This window comes from Ascaphus truei, chromosome 7 (genome assembly GCF_040206685.1).
Source record: "Ascaphus truei isolate aAscTru1 chromosome 7, aAscTru1.hap1, whole genome shotgun sequence".
Taxonomy (NCBI): Eukaryota; Metazoa; Chordata; class Amphibia; order Anura; family Ascaphidae; genus Ascaphus; species Ascaphus truei.
Genome location: NC_134489.1, coordinates 61,125,522 through 61,144,549, shown reverse-complemented (window position 1 = coordinate 61,144,549; position 19,028 = coordinate 61,125,522). Strand labels below are relative to the sequence as shown.

General features: G+C 46.7%; 1 protein-coding gene across 5 annotated transcripts in view; it reads left to right on the top strand.

Moving 5' to 3' along the window:
* The window catches only part of CFLAR (CASP8 and FADD like apoptosis regulator), a 54,148-nt gene that overhangs the window by 19,022 nt on the left and 16,098 nt on the right, over window positions 1-19,028 (top strand). For all 5 annotated transcript variants that reach the window (XM_075608660.1, XM_075608658.1, XM_075608659.1 and 2 more), the window contains exons 2-8: window positions 1,634-2,025; window positions 4,562-4,667; window positions 10,120-10,255; window positions 10,734-10,819; window positions 11,655-11,706; window positions 15,769-15,815; window positions 16,876-16,960. In XM_075608660.1, the coding sequence (XP_075464775.1) occupies window positions 1,634-2,025; window positions 4,562-4,667; window positions 10,120-10,255; window positions 10,734-10,819; window positions 11,655-11,706; window positions 15,769-15,815; window positions 16,876-16,960 (904 nt within the window). The remainder of the gene's footprint in view (window positions 1-1,633; window positions 2,026-4,561; window positions 4,668-10,119; window positions 10,256-10,733; window positions 10,820-11,654; window positions 11,707-15,768; window positions 15,816-16,875; window positions 16,961-19,028) is intronic.

Here is a 19,028-nt window from a genome sequence, read left to right as displayed (position 1 = left end):
CCCCGGTCTCTGCTCCTGCAGTGAGCTGCAGACCGGGGAATCGCCGGAACGCGCAGCCGAAAGCGCGGGCGCGCATTAGAGCGCCATGACCGGGGCCTTAGCCGTTGGATTACAAGCCCCCTTATTGAGGTCCTTTGGGAAGTACTGAAGTATGGGAAATAGGCCTCAAGGCATTTCCTGATACTGCTTAACCCTCCTTATTGATGTCACATGGTGGTATTTATATGATATCCTCTTGGTTTAAGACCAGAGGTATGGTTTGGGTTATGGTTGACAGGGTCCAGGTTTGGTACAGTATCTTATGTTACTTATAGTTTGTGTCTTATTATGGCTAATAAATGCTTTGACCTTTACCCTGGTGTCTATGTCGAGTTATTTGAAGGGGTGTTTGGGAAAGGGAGTCATAGAGACCTCGGGGAGTTAGAAGTGTCTAATAGTGACATATAACTGATGTTTATAAGAGTTAATGCACCATTAATGGACAATGTTGCTTCAGAACTGCCATATGTATGACATATCTGTATGAAAGCTAAAGAAGAATTTGAAAACTGAAGGGAAGAAGAATATAGTTGAAATGTGTAAAAGGATGAGTGATTACAGTGGTCCATTGGAGGGATTTCCAGAGGTGGAGTACAGTCAAAGTCTAAAGAGAGACCTCAACACTGTCCAGAACTGAGGGGATATGTGAAGATAAGGATTGAGACGTAGAGATATGTCATTGAAACCAGTATTTAAATCGGTGGAAGATGTTGCATGTATCTTAAAATAAGTGAGAAGTGAAATGTGCAATAGTCCTCCGGTAAATAGTAGGTTTTTAATGTAATTTCCAAAAATCGAAAGACTTTTCCCGTATGATATATAAATAAATGATAGGTTTCTCATGTTAAGATATGTGAAAAATAATAATCATAATGACAGGTGAGAGACCGTAACTCAGGTACCGACGTATAAACACAACAAGTATTGCATTGACAGAACAGGGTAAGGAACTCCCAGCTACAAGGGTGTTACAGACTTTATTTTTAAAACCTATCTGCGATAAACAGAATAATAACGTTTAAGTACCAGCTGTTCTCCTGACTTTAAAAGTGCAGTCTGCGGTACATCTTTCCAGAGCACAGACTTTGGGAGCTCTTAGAGGGGCTAAAACAATTGAGCTGCCTCTTACCGTCACAGGAAACAAGTTTAGGTGTCAACCCAGAGGTTCTCAACTCCAGTCCTCAAGACCCCACAACAGGTCAGGTTTTCAAGACATCCCAGCTTCAGCACAGGTGGCTCTGATTGAGCTACCTGTGCTGAAGCTGGAATGTCCTTAAATCCTGACCTGTTGGGGGGGTCTTGAGGACTAGAGCAGGGAACCTCTGGGTTGACATCTTCGATGCCAACTGGTATATCAACATATTGCTTAGCAATGTATTTCTGACTCTGATAGCAAATGGGTTAATGCATATTAAATGATTTATAAAACAAGTGGAAAAAATAACTGCAGATTTTTTGGGGTGCATTTCCCCTAACAGCCCTGGGGAGGTAGCAGGATGTCGCCTTTAGAGGATTTCCCTTGATTTCCTCATTAAATTTTGCAAGAAATTAGCTTCATTTGACTGAGCCATTTCTTGTGTATTTCTCTTTATAGATGCCCACAGCTAAACCATTGCACAACAGAGGATCTGGTTACCGTCATGTTCTTCTGAAAGAGGACAAGGGAGTGCTTGGTGGCGTGGAAGTGGAACACGCAATGAGTGTGCCGTACCATGTAACTGATGCACTGCTCCGTCAGGTCGAAGAGGAGTTGGATGGGGAAGATATACAGCAGATGCTGTTTCTGTGCAGAGATGTTGGTAGTCCCTTAAATGTCCGGGAACTCATGGATTATCTTAACGAAACGTTTCTTCTTCACCCTACTGGCTTAGCTGAATTGCTTTATTTAGTGAACAGGTTTGACCTCATTAGAAAGCACCTGAACATGGGAAGACCGGAAGTAGAAAAATTGCTGAGTACGCACCCCAGGCTAATTTCAGATTACAGGTAAACCTTTAAAGTGGCAATCCCCCTTATTCCTCCCCCATTTTGCTTCCTAAAAGGGAACTCCAGTGTTGGGATGCAGCTGTTCCAAACTGGGAGAAGCAAAGGTTTGGAAGACATGTCAACCACCATGAACCAAAATTAGTGAGGTTAGGGTGTTCTGAACCAAAAAAATAAGTTTTCGTAAAAAAGGACTGATTTTTGTAGTAGAGGGGCTCCGTTCAACTCTGAGACCACCAAGCAGCTTCCTGTTGGAGACAAATGGCAAAGGCAACATTATTGGGTACTATTTGTGATCTTGGCTCAGCCATTTCTTTTAATCCAAGATGGACAACGTTTGGAAAGTAGCAGCTGTTATGCCATGGTGTAGGACCAACATTTTACCTTCTTATTGAATTGCATAATGCATTTTATAAAAAAAAAAAGTAAACTTTAGGTGGAAAAAAACACATTCCTCTGACTTTCTGAATTCATATGAAATAATATTGACTTATTTTTTGTTATACAGTACTGATGGTATATACAACATTTTACATTCAACTCTACAGGCACCATGCGTCTGATCCCCAAAAGCTCAAAGTTTCCATTTTGTTTTCCAAGTGACACAGAGATAAAAGGTACCTGTCCACGGTCACAGGACTTATATTCAATCTCCCATTTGTAAGCCAGTGTCACGATCTACTACAGGAAACATTTATCCAACAGAGTGATAAAGCAATACGGGGAAATTTAAGGGAGGATGGAAAAAGTCCAGGTGCCAAAATCGTGTCCAAGTAACATTGCCCAGCGTTACCTTTGTAGGGTTATGTCAGAGAAAGTGTAAACTCTTCTGTGTGCAATGTGTGTAAAGTGTAATGTGACTCAATTCAGATCTAGTGTTTTTTTTTATTTGTTTTTTTTTTTTTTAAATATTTGCAGCATTCTTTTCCTTTGACCTTTGTTTATTGAGCTCTGAACTTCCTCTTTTTTTAGTCTGGCTTCTCACAGCTACAGGAGGATGTGCTCCAAAAATACTTCCGCATACAATATTTTATGACTTTTTCTTAAGGCAGCGATTAAACTTGTGCTGGAATTCACAGCATGATGTTGTGACATCAGAAACTGACATGATGCAATTTGAGCACAGGACCCATATTTCAATCATTAAATGGTGCTTTGCTGCTCATTGTAAACTCTACAGAGCAGACTGTGTGCACACTGAATGAGAAACTGCATATTGAGCTTGTAAAAATAAAACCGTTGCTGATGAAATAACATGACTAAGAAAAACTATCGGAAGGCATTGGAAATACAGTAAGGTTAGCATGTCAGCTGCTGCCAGTGGAATGGGACATCTCGCCACAGTCATTTAGCCGTCACTATCTTAAGTGCATTTGCGTTTATTAGTATTAGGGGTTAACTGTAGGGGTTTTAGGGTAAGGGGGTTAAGCTTTTTAAGGTAGGGTTAGCGCTCCGATTAGGGGTTTTAGGGTAAGGGATCCTGTAAGGGGTGAAGGCTAAGGGTTTTAGGGTAAGGGGTTAACGTTTCAGGGTAAGGTTAGAGGTTTACCTTTGCAACAAATTGGCTGATCGGTGGCGGGGTGGCTGCGGCGAGATGCCGGTGGCTAACTGTCGGCGGGTAAATGTGCTAGACTGTGCTGCCATGGCACTGAGCACCAATACATTGCCATCAACAGCCATTGTTATGAAATCTTTTTTTCCCTGAAAAAGAGATTGTCAAAGCAGTTGTTCATTTGCCAATTAATGAGCCATCCAAGAGAAACAATTTTCCAAAAGCAGAAGACGGCTGGAATGACCCCATCTGGAAAAATAAAGCACTCTTTGACCTCATGTTAGCACTGTTGAGAGAAAATACACATGCAGATAACTTTTGAGAGCCAGGGCAATACAAAAGAGGAGCTGTGAGCCGTCCAATGGTCTTGAACATGGGGGGCGCAAACTGGGGGGCGCCCCTGTGATTTTTTTTGGGGGGGGGCGGGGGGCATAGTGGTTACAGATGCTCCGTGCTCTTCCCCAAAGCATTTAAATTAAATGCTGGGGAGATTGCGAGGCCTCTGTAACTTACCTTGGCTTTGGGCAACGTGCATCAAACGATGGCGCGGGGTGGCGTGACATCACATGACCCTGCGGCATCATTTGTCTCTGTTTCCTAGGTATCGCTATACGATATTGTATATATGACTTTTTAATTACTTCCGATCTTTTATTACATAAAAGATCTTTTTTTTACTTATACGATCCCTCGTTGTGCTCCTTTCTGTTGTTCCTGTTGAAGTTTTCCCCGGTGATCGCGGGAGGTCACGGAGCAGCAGGAGGGAGCTACACTCTGCTGAAAGATTTGAGTCCTGGGATTGGTGCGTGTTGACTTTCATGTCATTTTCTTGATATTTCACAAATGGGAAATGTAAATGACTTTGAGCCGGAACACACATTTCAAATGGTTCTTGTAGAACTGCTTCAAAATGTAATTGCTTTTATTTCTGGGGTGACAATCGTTTTGCTTCTGGCAGGTTAGTAATGGGAGTGGGTCTCTTTGCAGGGTTCTGATGATAGAAATCAATGGGCAGCTGGAAAAAAATGATTTGGACTCCCTTTTATTCTTGCTGAAAGAACAACTGAAGCATGGAAGAAGGGTACAGTTCAAGGTATGTATTTGCACGTGTAACGGTCAGACCCCACCCAATCTCATATTGGCCCCTGTGGGTGTAATCTGTCCCCAGTTACATGTGTGTGTCATGTGGTGCACCTGCTGGCAACAGGACTCCTGAGTCTCCCGCGGGTTGGTAATGGGGAATATCACCACGATAGGCATCTGAGGTAGTGTTCTGAGTCCTACTCACATTTGGTACAGCGCCTCCACCCCATCAGGATCCCTACGGCAGCAGGGAGGAGTATCTGACGGGGAACTCCTAGGTGCATCTTCCTGTGGAATAACTCCAGACTCACACAGGAAGGGTATCTTGAACCAGGGTATCTTTAATTGCACGTCTCTTGGCAGACTGACCATCACAGCGGCCGACACTTAGCCGCACATCTTGTAGAGGTACTCCATGCAGAAGGTTCCTCCTAACTCTTTAATTGAGTTGCTCTTCCACCTCTCCCCTAGGGGAGACCACCAGCTATGCCAGGTCCCTGGACACAGTGTGTAATAGATTGTCCCTTGGTTACTCTGACAGACAGACTTGAACTGCTGGAGACACTTCACTCAGGATGAATAATACCACTAACTTTTGGGTGTGCTGTGCAATATATAGGCTCCAGAAAGACCCACCTCTATGTCACTAACAGTGGACACAAAGCATGCTGTCACTTCCTTTGCACATATATGACACATCACAGGGGTTTGAGGGCAAACCTCCATGATCACTACTGGCAACCGTGCTTTCTTACCAGGATTACTGCCAGCATGGGAGAGATCTGTACACCAATTTTACACATGGCTACAATCTCCCCCTGGTGGAAGCCAACACCCCCGCTTGGACCTAAATTTGCGGACCCTTCCTTCAGGTAGCACTGCAACACATAACAATACACATTAGCATAGGAATACATTATTACAAAACGCATTTTTTTCTATGCACGAACATAATTACATCAGCCAGTTTGGTCACAGCAGCACATAGAACCACTCCATAGGAGAATTAATCTAGTAGTAATGCCTAGGGTCAGGTTTCTTCACCTCCCTCCCATTAGCATCCTGCACTGTAATACTGTAAGATCTGGGCGGCCCATTCTATGGCCTATACTCCATCTTATGCATGAAAATGTTGCGCCCGACACTCCATACCCTCATAAGGTAACAGCTCCTCTCCTCTGTCTTATACGCTGCATGATTGGATTTAGACATAATGTAATCCTCAATAGTCTCCCTCAGCCATGCATCCCTGTTATCCTCTATCTCCTGCATGAGAGGTTCAGGTACATATGGGTATTCAAGACCATGGGACCTTTTGTACCGTGCTACTGTTGCTCTCTCAGCCCTGCTGATGCGGATAAGCTTTTTATTACCTGCCCTGCCTGGCAGTACCCACGACAATGGCTCTTCAGGAGCAACCACGTCATATAATATGGAAGACCCTCGGGGAGTAACAAAGCCCTTTTGAATATCATACCATCTTTTCCTTAATTCTTCTAGGCGCTCCTCATCTGAGTACTCACCCTCATCCCACCAGTGATCAACTATGTCGCTCCTTATTAGTATGAATTGCGTACGATCCAACCAGGCCTCATACCCCTCAAACATAGGAGCCCACCATCTGGTTTCTTTCTCTACAGCCTGCTCTTTCACTGCTACAGCCATCTCTCCCTCCTCCGGTTCTCCCCCAGAAGAAACTCCTGATGTCCCTGTGGACCTATAGGCTGACCAAAGGCGTTTAGGCCTACCCCTCACATTGGTATTATAATCAATAGAATTAGTTCTCGATGACATCCCAGAAGCAATCATTGCCCTCCCCGATCCCTCATCGGAGGTAAAACATTCCCCCCAGTCCACATTTGACCCAGTCCGTTCCTCTGAGGTATCCCAGGACACCCCAGACCACCCTTGGCTAGACAGGGACCCGGATGAGGAGGTGACGGGTTTGAGCTATGGCCGGGGGCAGGGCAAAAAGGGACGTGTGCTGGCGATGCGGTACTACTATCCGCAGTTTGGCAATACCTCGGCCGGTGCCAGCGTTGAGCGGGTCAGGCTCACCCATCTCCTGGTTCCCGGGCTTCCGCACGGCCTGCCAACTCTTGCTCTTCTCACCTCCAGACACCCTGGTACAGCACAGCGGTCGCGATGGTGCGGCTTGCGTCCAGCCGGTTCCACTGTGTCCGCCGGAAGTGATGCCATCTATCTCGCGGGACACAGCGCCATCTTGGATGGGGTCCCCCACCGGTACTTCCTCTTCCAGTACGACATCCGGCGCCGGACGCGATGATTCGTTCCGCTGCTCCGTTGAGCCTGGACTAGGCCTTCCTTCTCTGCCGCCTTCATCGGAGCCTGAGGGTGGGAAGAGGGTTTCTCACCACTCCGCGGACTTGCGATGAGGTCCTCTTCTCTCACGATGGGAGTCGCCACGGCCGTAGGACTCATCCGCTCCGGTTGCATCAGCGCAGGTGCTTACGAACTCTCGGGACTCGGCTCCTCCACATCACAGGTAAGTGCTGGCTCTTTTTCAGCACCACTCTAGTGGCCCGTCGGTAGGCGCATCACCACCGATGTCGGGCTTGCTTGCTCCTCGTCCGACGGGGCAGACTCCGACGCTGGTAGTGGTACTTACGCAGGGGACCGACAGCGAGGTTCCGGGTTCTCGCTGCGGTTGCAGGCCCCAATTTCTTTCTTTTCAGTAGCGATCATTAACAGGGATCCCCATTCTCCGGGATCAGCTTTCTCCGTCTTTACCTTGGGCGAGGCTCCAGCCATCAGCTTGGCTGTCTCTCCTCCCGCCTCTGCGGCGTGCCCAGGCACAAATGATTCCACGGCCCATAGATAGTGTATTCCACACTGGGGGCATCTTGCAGTGGTGCTGGCTTCCCCGCCGGGTAACCTGCATTGAGTGCACAGGTACCGCAGCGTCTCTTTGTCACCCGCCTTCACTACCTGGAAGCCTCCTGGCAATAGGTAGGGTTGTAACGCAATTGCACTCGTGGTTGTATGGGTTAAGAGAGACACTCGGCACAGCAGTCTCTCCTGTTCACCAGCTCCTCGCAACTGAGGGGCAGGAAGCGCACCTTTAGCTCCTCCCTCTGACAACTCCGTTCTCAATTGGCAGATAAGAGGACCCCTCCCCCTGGTGGATATCAGAGGAGGGTCCCACAGATTCACTGGGTGACCCAGGATTGGCTCGGAGCCTGTCACAGTCCAGGAGGGCGCGGCCACAGCTTTTGCGCCTCTTCCCCCAGCAGGGTGGGGTTCTTTATTTCGCGTCAATCCCGGCCAACTTCTTGCAACCGTAGGATTTGCAAAATTCTCTTCACACGGCCCACGCGATCTCCCAGGAAAGCGGGAACCACCATTTTGGATTGCACGGCCATTCACATTAGCAGCTGAGGTAGTTTGTGTAGTGATCACCGCCTGGCAATCAGATTCTCCATTCTCTCCCCACATAATAGCAATATCCTCAACACTCTCATCTAGGGCAGCACCCCGGGCTCCCAGGCAGGACAAAAACGGCGCAGCCACTGCTTTAGCGCTACTCCATAACAAACTAACAAAAGTTCCTTCTGTAGCTTGATCCCCAGTGGTACACACACCACGTGCGCCCACTCCTTCAGTCGCGAACCGCCATCTTGGACTCTGCGCACCGCGCGGAACAACGTTACTTGTGGTCGCCATCTTTTCTTGTTGCTTTCTATCGCACATGGTGCTCCTCTCTGCTGAGCAGCCGCCATTTCGATGCAATAAAGAATACCAGTGCACCTTCCTACATGTAACTCATGTATGTCTGACTCATGTATGCACTACCTCAGGCTAGGCTCACTCTCTCACTGTATGCGGTATCTGTTTCTCTCCACTATGTGCTCTGTGGTAAGTGATCTGGTTACTGGCTTCTCCCATGCAGTATTAGGGCGTCAACCTCTCTTGGCTACCTCTAGCGCAGGTCCTCTCAGGAATTCCTGACCCGCGTTAACCAGGCTATCCCCTCAGGCATCCCACGACTAGCTGCCTCAAGGTGACCTGAACAGCTATAGCCCTGTCTCCAGACCCACTTTACTCCATTCAAGGCCCTAGGGTGTTCTTTGCGAGAGGACAACCACACTCCTGACTACCCCTAGGCTCCCGTCCCATCTACAGCACGTCCTGGCAGCATACATTCTCCTGTTTCCCAGTGTGCCTAGCAAAAGCCTGTCCTGTTGATAGGTATCTCAGCAGCGCCTTCAAAAATGTAAGGATCAGACCCCCACCCAATCTCATATTGGCCCCTGTTGGTGTAATCTGTCCCCAGTTACATGTGTGTGTCATGTGGTGCACCTGCTGGCAACAGGACTCCTGAGTCTCCCACGGGTTGGTAATGGGGAATATCACCATGACAGGCGTCTGAGGTAGTGTTCTGAGTCCTACTCACATTTGGTACAGCGCCTCCACCCCATCAGGATCCCTACGGCAGCAGGGAGGAGTATCTGACGGGGAACTCCTAGGTGCATCTTCCTGTGAAATAACTCCAGACTCACACAGGAAGGGTATCTTGAACCAGGGCATCTTTAATTGCATGTCTCTTGGCAGACTGACCATCACAGCGGCCGACAGTTAGCCGCACATCTTGTAGAGGTACTCCATGCAGAAGGTTCCTCCTATCTCTTTAATTGAATTGCTCTTCTACCTCTCCCCTAAGGGAGACCACCAGCTATGCCAGGTCCCTGGACACAGTGTGTAATAGATTGTCCCTTGGCTACTCTGACAGACAGACTTGAACTGCTGCAGACACTTCACTCTGGATGAATAATACCACTAACTTTTGGGTGTGCTGTGCAATATATAGGCTCCAGAAAGACCCACCTCTATGTCACTAACAGTGGACACAAAGCATGCTGTCACTTCCTTTGCTACATATATGACACATCACAGGGGTTTGAGGGCAAACCTCCATGATCACTACTGGCAACCCTGCTTTCTTACCAGGATTACTGCCAGCATGGGAGAGATCTGTACACCAATTTTACACATGGCTACACACATGTTAAGAGGGGGAGGGGGAGAAATATGGCATACAACTGGGACAATAATTGAAGTCACTTCTCAAGCATAACAGCTAGAAGTGTTCATCAGCTCCCAGAGATGCTTTATACTGTATACAGTATGTATTTACAGTACATTTAAATGGTGTCTTTAAAGTATTGTAGTATTTGTCAATGTTTTTTTTTTTTGTCTGTAATTAAATCGTATAATGTTACATTTACAGTACTTAGTGGCTTATTATTCAATTAAACAAGTGTGATTGTGACAATTTGCAAATACCGCCCGGAAACTCTCATTCACTTGAATGGGGGTTTCCGTGTGGTAGTGTCGAATCTGGACCATCGCGCTTTATTGATGAAGCCAAATATATTAGTAAGGGATGGCTAGTTTTCCAACCTTATGATACTTAGAAATTAAGCAACTGATTTCTCCCGTAGACGTTCCTGTCTCTAGCAATCGAACTAGAGACGATGAACCTGATTTCCCCAGAAAAGGTGGATTTGTTGGAGTCGGGCCTAATAAACATTCACAGGATAGACCTGAAAAACAAACTAATTAAATACAAGCAGAAAGGTAAGGAACGACTCTACTGCCAAGTTTTCACTCTCCGCTGAAGGAATAGCTTTACAATGAAGAGGAAACGGCAATGCATGCCAGTCTGTGCCATTGTTATACAGCGCTATATCAGGGGTGGCCAACTTCAGTCCTCAAGAGCTACCAACAGGTCAGGTTTTTCAGGATATCCCTGCTTCAGCATAGGTGTCTCAATCTTTGACTGAGCTCCCCTGCACTATATGATATGCTACAGATTAGAACAGCGTTGGGAAACCTGTGTGAGACGTGGATGCACTAGTAGCATTTTTGAAAAATATTTATTATGATTAGCTGCATAACACTGCAGTTATTACATCTGACGCAAGCACAAGCAAAAAAAAAAAACCCAAATGTTTTAACTTACATTTAAAAGCACACATGGCTTCATTCAAATCTTAAAATATTTATTTGCACAAATAGAGATTTCTCTGAGCTCAAAGGTCTATATAACTTTCAGGTCACGCGGCGCCAAGTGGACTTGCAACTGCAAGTGGAGCATCTTCCTCGGTCAAGGGCTTCATTAACCCACCATCCACCACCGCGGTAAGTGCACTAGAAGCATATTAACGTTGTGATGTTGTTGTGTATCTTGTTTCCAGTTCCTGGTATAAAAATGTATTTAAAGTGTCTACTCTCTGCACAGAGAAACCGTGGTCAATCCTTGATGGAGGCATTGGATTTGCCCACTAGGAAACACCTATACTTTTACATGGAAATCACATTTCATGGTGAATCATCCTCTCAGTCCAGTTGTTTCCTGAGTATTGGTGCAAAGTATAAAAAAAAAATTGGGGGGGGGTAGGGAATTCTAAAGATGGCAACCGTTATTAAAAAGTTCTAATAGGGGCTGGGACAAATGCAGATTTGCTGTAGGTTGTGATACCTTTTAGCAGATTAACCATATGGGTGTGCTAAATGTTATCAGAACCCACAAAAAAACTACATTATGAATTACTTAATGATTTCTTTATCCAACTGATTAAAATTAAACTATTTATAATTTAACTCAAAATTTACAAGTATTTTGACTTGAATGAATGAATTTAGGATTCTGATCTGCTAATCGATTAGACACTTTGAATTTACCACAAGTTACAGTTATCCATGGAGTATACAATACATGCAATGCATGCTGCTTGTTAGGGACTCCAACCCACTGGAGGAGGGAGTGCTGCAGAGATTGCAAAATTGTAGCGACCTGGACTGTAAATGTACAATGGTGGGACCCTTCAGCAATACAAGGCACCCCCAAAATATTAGTTTACAACACAATATCTCCAAAATAGTGAGCCACTGGAGGATTTCACAATGAAGCACCTCACTGGCTTGCGGAATAGCATCTCCTCACCTTTCAATTTGTCTGTTTTTGCTTTTACAGAGATCAAGTTCTCAAAATATAAGATCATCAAATGTAATTCATCAACATAAAGGTAGGATTCTGCCATTCTGAAGGTGTGGCGACAAATTGCAAGACCACTTAAGTCAGTTTTTCCTGAATCCCATGAAAAATGACTTATGTCCCAGCCCTTTATGAGAGGTAGACATCACCCCTGAAAATAATGGCCTGTGCATAAAGGGGATGTTAGCCATTTATATTTTGGGTACAGATTTGGACATCCATAGTCCATGAACTGGGACGCTCTATGTGCCTGGAGCTCCGAGAGACGCCTTTGTTTAGTAAATAAAAATGTAAAAAATGAGGGAAAGGAGGATAGTGTTGCTGACAGTTATAGTATCTTGGAAAAGGACGCTGCCTCTTTTCTTAAAAATGTTGCACAATGAGAGACCTTCCACTTCAGATGCTTAAGGAAACAGAAGTGTTGAAATGGTATATTGCTGGATTGCTACTTAAGGCTGCGTCCATGGTGTGTGCGCGCCCGTGCGCCTCTAGCTGGAGCGATTTGTGCCCTCTGGTAGAAGCGACGAGGGGTTGGGGGGTACGTGTCCGTGATGTCACGGAGCTGGTTCGCTCTCATTGGGCGAACCGCTCACATAACCCGGCCATCACGCTCTGGATCGCACATGCGGTCACGTGATTTATGGCTGGCCTCAGAGGCACCGCATTCTGATCGCATCGCGCTCACAGTGGACGCGGCCTAATAAATTGTTGTGTGGATATCAGCTCATTATTTATAATGCACCAGCATATTAAGTCTCACAGTACAGTGGGGGTTTCATAGACCATTACAAAATTGCAATAGTTATACTGTATGTAGTAGGTAAGGAGGACTCTGCTTCAAGGTGCTCATCGTCAGAAAGGGAGAGTAGAAACACAAACTATGACATTATTTTCATCTAAGTCAGAGATTCTCAAACTTTTACCCATCGCGGACCACTTCAGCGTTAATTCTTTTAAGGACCACCGTACTTTCTCTGATTAATATACACATACCGGCAATTTTCTTAATGATCTCTTATAAGTAACAACCTTTAACTCTGATACACTGGCAGTGATGTGAAAGACTCTGACTGAAAGAAACCGTTAACTGAAGTGAATTTTGAGTGGCTTTTGGACCACAGTTTCAGAACCACAGATTTAGATCATTATAATATGGGAACCACGGATTTAGATCATTGTAATATACCTCACTTTGCAACAGATAAATGTAGTGCTACTGGAAATTAACCTTTAAAAATGACATCACGTAGAACATGGTCTTTCTGAGGAATGGAAATGAATTTGTTTCTCTATATTTTAACATTGCCTTGTTTAGGCAGGAATCTCAGCACATTGATTTCTTTGCTATTAAAAGATGAGCCCAAGGATGCCGCTGGTTCAGTGACAGCCAAAACCTACTCTTGTCTTAGAAAAGAATGTCTGTTGTGCAGTTTAAGCACAGTTTCTATGTCATTAACTTCAGACATGGTGAATAATCTCTTGTGTCCCGCTCCATCACAACTCTAGATCCCGTTCTTGTGATTATACTTTTACAATTGTTCTTCACTTGTTGCATAGCGTAGTTCATGCTGTAAATAATAATTTCACCCCCTTGCTGCCAGAAAGTCCTGCTGTATTATTTTATGTCAATAGGCTCAAAGTAGTGTGTAGTTATAGTTCCCTAGCCTATCTGTAACCTCACACATTGGCAGTTAATCATTGTAGTAGACTTAGTCATTAGAAAAGCATTTTGCTGGAATGCTTTCTCTGTGTTTTAACGCTCTCCTTAAACCTTGTGCTAAACTGTCTCACGCCCTCCTCTCATAAAACTATTGCTATTACTTTAACCCCTTGAGTGGCCCATGATGTAGCCATGGTATATGTTTTTTTAGGGGAGATTGCGTTCAGCGCTCCATGCATGTTCTGAATGCAAGAGGACGCCTCCATTTGCGTCAGTGATGCTGCGATCACGGTGATAACATCATGCCGAGACCCCTCTGTCACTCAATGGGATAAAGACAAAGTGAACATCAGATGAGAGTCCTCCCCTGTGCCTTCCTCTACACCTATTCTCCTGAGTCCCCTTTCATCTACTCTAGATGCTTTCCCCCTGTAACAGAGGAGAAAGTATTGCAGTTCCTAGTCTCCTCTCTTTCTACTACCTGTCAGCTTAATTCTATTTCTTCCCATGTCCATCGACCTCTCTTTCCCATTGTGATCCCTGCACTCCCATTCTCAACTTTCCCCCCATCTCTGGTATATTTCGTTCCCTGCTGTTGTGAGACCTAATTTCAAGAACAACACTCTTGACCCCACTAACCTATCTATCTAACTATCCCGATGCCTGTCTCCTTCCTTTTGCCTCTAAACTTCTGGAACGACTTGTATCTTTTCGCATGCTTTATGCTGTCATAGACCCTCTCCTATCAGGTCTTCATTCTGCTCACTCAATCAATTCACAGACATTTCATGGACAGTGATTTGGAAAATTGGGTACAAGGGATAAAGGGCTGGGGAGTTTCAGCTTGGTGATGTTAAAGCTGCTCTATTTCAAACAGCAGCGAACGGCTCACACCCTTTGGCTGCCCTTCGACTGCGCCAAAGGCTGTCTGCCTTTGGGGCAACGCAGATGTACACTGGGGTAGTTCAGATTCAGTGCAGCTGTGAATACAAAGTTCTTTGTCTTCTTGACTCATTAACATTCCAGTGGGTGGGGTTGACATTCCACAAATTACAAGCAAATGCTAACCCTTAGCACGCTGGTCATGTGACGAGGGGAGCAGCTCTTGGGGAACCCCATCATGCGGTCTGCCTTTGGGGCAACGCAGATGTACATTGGGGTGGTTCAGATTTCATCTGTATGCAGATGAGACAACTATCTATCCAACCTCACATCTGCAGTACAGTCTGAGGTCTCCAACTGTCTCACAGCAATCTCATCCTCAATAACAGCCAGAACTTTTTAAAATCAATATGCCCAAGAATGAGCTGCTCATAATTCCACCTGAATCAAGCCCCACTGTTCCCTTTTCCATCACTGTCAGTAACATTGCAATCCATCCAGTTCCCCAAGATTATTGTTTAGGTGTCATATCTGACTCTTCTTTTTTTTTTTCTCTCTCCTTACCCTAGTGCTATTGCCAATGTTGTCGCTTCTTTCTGCGTAAAATTGTCACAATATTATCTGTTTCTCTACTACTTAAATGTTAATGCATGCCCTCATTCTCTCCCGCTGAAGTACTGCAACCTTCTCCTTATTGGACTCTGACTTTCAGCTTTCTATCCTTCTATCTAACACAAAATGCTGCGAGGATAACCTCACTCTCAATCAGTCTCTGCTTCTCTCCTTCTGAAAACTCCATGATGGCTCCTTATTAAACTCTGCATTCTCTACAAAATTCTTCTCTCTTTCAAAGCTCTTCACTCCTTAGTCAATCCTTTTTATATCTCCGTTTTTATCTTGCAGTACAGCCCTACTTGCTCTCTAAGCTCTGCTCAGTCCGGTGTTCTCTCTACACCTTGTGTCACTACAGCCCTCTAACACCCACAACTCTTCTAAAATGCTGCACTCTACCTCTGGGAACCCCCTCCCTCTCAATATCTGCCAAGCACCTTCTAACCTCTGAAAACTCACCTGTTCAAGGAAGTGTTTAATTAGCCCTGGGTGACCACTACTCACTAAATTACAGTATGTTCTTCTACACACTCTAACCCAGGGGTGGCCAACTCCAGTCCTCAAGGGCCACCAACAGGTCAGGTTTTAAAGATATCCCTGCTTCAGCATAGGTGGCTGTCGTTGACTGAGCCACCTGTGTGGAAGCAGGGATATCTTTAAAACCTGACCTTTTGGTAGCCTTTGAGGATTGTAGTTGGTCACCACTGCTCTAATCAAAGCACTCAAATGTACCCCTGTTTCTGTTAGTCTCCTCACGGGCCGATTAGATTAAGATCTTCAGGTTAGGAACATCTTTCTCCCAATATTACAATTATGTCTTGATGCACTTATCCTATCTGTATTATTGCATTCCTTGTATTGTAATTGTATCGTACCTGGTTAGTGCTATACAAATATGCAAACATACGTTGCCCTCACTCATTGCCATATCCCACTTAGGTGCAACACAACTGTCAGTGCAGGAATCAGGAGCCTCTGTTTCTCAGGTAAGAACAGTCTTCTTCCTGCAAATTTAAAATATACCCTCCCCCTTTTCTATTCTGCTGTAAACGCCAAAAAGAGACCGGTGAGAACAACACGGCTACTAGAACGTTGAAATCTGAATCCCTTTTGTGTGATGTCACTTTTTGTTCAACAAGAGTTTGCACAAGTTTAGAAACTTTTCATATAGTTGAAAAAGCTTGGAATTGCCTCCATCTAGCCCCAGTATAGGAACTACAGTGGTAACTACAGGCCCGCCAACGGGGCGGGGGTCTGCCGGGGTTGGCCTCCTGGGCCCTGCGAGTCAGGGGGCCCGGCCCCCCTGTGCGGCTGTGCCCGTTTTATTAAAATAATAAAAAAAATGTCGGCAAGTCCCCATGCGCATGCGCATGCGCAGGGAAGCAGTGTGTCCGGCCTGCTGCCAGTGGGCCCGCTCCCAACGTGGGACGGAGGGGAAGCGACGTTGCGAGCCCGCGCGTGCAAATTCAGCTTCCCCCCCCCCGCACGTGCCAATTCAGCTTCCCCCGCGCGCTCGCCTCCTACCCCGGGCAGTTGTAGAATTAGCCCTCCAGTTTCGCCACCTACCTCCCGAGGCGCCCCGTGGCAAGGAAGCAGCACCCACCTGATCAAGGTCAGTCACCCAGTCAGTCACCCACCCAGGCAGGCAGTCACCTGTCTTGTTGAAAATATAAAAATAAACAGATTTCATTGTAATGTTTTTTTCCGTATTATAATAAGAAAAAAACAGTAAAGTAAAAGTTCCGCGCTAAAAAATATTTTTTCGTGGTAGATGCGCTACGGGTTCGGGAGGCGGGGGCCCTGCTCCTTTCATTTGTCCTGGGCACCATGATTTCTGTTGGCGGCCCTGTGTACCGTTTTTTATGTGCAAAATATTTGAGGGTCTGGGATTGCTGCTTTAAAATGTAATTATTTAAACTAATCAAAAAGTGCAGAGCTCATTACCACAGCTATGTTGTTTTATTTCCTGTATGTAAAGTTGTCTGCACCTCTGAACATGAACACAAAACAATCCTAAATTATACAATATACATTTCTGTTATGCAGGTTGGCGTCAGAGGTGAGAGGTATATAATAAGGAATGTGCCTGTTGGGATCTGCTTGATCATTGATTGTGTTGGAAATGATGCAGGTAGGTGCAACCTGTGCGTGTGTCTCTCTCACTCTCTCTGTATAGAGAGATCTGTGATATAGCCGGGATTTAATTTACCAGCTCCCCCTCTGTCTCCGCTCCCCCTCTCTCTCCGCTCCCCATTCACCTCTCTATCTCTCTCCCCCCTTCCCCTCTCTGCCCCATCTCTTTCTCCCCCATTCACAGCAATCCGTTCCCCCCGCACATGAATGCGGCCCCCTCTCCCTTCACAGCTCCGTTCCCCCTTCCCCCCGCTGACAACTCCACCCCACCCCCTCCCAATCACAGCTCCGGTCCCCCACCCTGTTCACAGCTGCACCCCCCCGCCCCCGTTCATATCTCCGATTTCCCCCCCCTTCACAGTTGGGTTCCCCCTTCCTTCACAGTTGGGTTTCCCCCCCCCTTCACAGCTCCGTTCCCCCCTCCCCCTTCCTTCACAGCTCCGTTCCCCCCCCCCCTTCACAGCTCCGTTTCCCCCCCTTCAGAGCTCCATTTCCCACCCTTCAGAGCTCCGTTTCCCCCCCTTCACAGCTCCGTTTCCCCCCCTTCACAGCTCCGTTTCCCCGCTCCCCCTTCACAGCTCCGTTCTCCTCCCCCTTCACAGCTCCGTTCCCCCCTCCTTCACAGCTCTGTTCCCCCCCCCACCACCACTTCACAGCTGCGAGATGGGGGTATGGGTGCAGTGTCACACTCACATAGTACAGGGTGCAGTGCACTCTCACTGACACACTGACACACACACACACGAGCAAGTAATGTTTACAGCAGAAGCAGAAGAAGCAGCCTCTTTCCCCCCACCCCACCGTAGCTCACATGCAAAGTTCAGAAGCTGCAGATCAGCCTCTCTTCCCCCCCCCTCCTCCTCCCCCCGAAGCTCACAGCCCATCTCCCTCTCCCATCACATACCACAGGCAGCAGGAGGCTTGAGTCAGCGAGGACTGCATGCGCGCTCCTAGGAGAGGGGAGGGAGGAGAAGAGAGGAGTGGGGGGAGCGGAGGGAGGAGAGCCAGGGGCAGCAGTGAGTGCGGGCAACACCCCTCTCCCCTCCGTTCCCCGGTGCTCATTTCCCCCCCCCCCCCCCCCACCATCCCCTGAAGCTCGAGTGAGGAGGACATTATCTCTTGCTCGGAGCAGTGAGGAGGGGCCTGCGGGGTGAGGAGGAGAACCGTCGGGTGAAGTTTCCCTGTTTTGACGTCACCGCAAACCCCACAGCCAATGGAAGAGGGCTACAGCGAGAGGTGTGGCCAGCCGCCAACAAATCAGAAAACGCACAAACCCACAGACACACATCCTGACAGACAAACATTTCAGAGAGTGTGTGTGTATATATGTATATATATATATATATATATATATATATATATATATATATATATATATATATATATCACTTTTGCTTCATTCCATCAAGATTTTCCCCCAACTATAAGACTTTGCATGTGTCTAATTGAATCTACCGTACATATAGCACGTAGGGTTGCCAGGTGGTTTGTCCAGAAACACTGGACACCCACGCCCCCCGAACACACACAAAAAATACCCTCACCTCCCCCCAAATACATTTTAAAAATACCCCCACCTCCCCAATACATATAAAATATACCCTAACCTCCCCAATACATTTAAAATATACCCCATCATGATCTCATCTCCCCAGGCTGGCCCCCATCACCATCTTATCCCCCCCATCATCATCATCTCACCATGCCCCCCCATCATCTTCTCACCCTGCACCCATCCTCTCACCCTGCCCCCCCCATCATCTCACCCTGCTCCCCCATCCTGTCATCACCTCACCCTGCCCCCCAATCCTGTCACCATCTCACCCTGCCCCCCTCCTATCCTGTCACCATCTCACCCTGCCCCCCCATCCTGTCACAATTTGGCCGGGGCCGGGCGCCCCCCCCCCCCCCATCATATCCCCTAATCTGTGTCCTTACCTTATTGATAGGAAGGAAACGGACGTCTCTGGGCCGCCGGGGTGTGGGCTTTGCCCCAGCTGTCCTCTGATTGGCTCTCCGCTCCTCCAATGAGGGACAGGCGGCACACAGGCGCACACACACACACA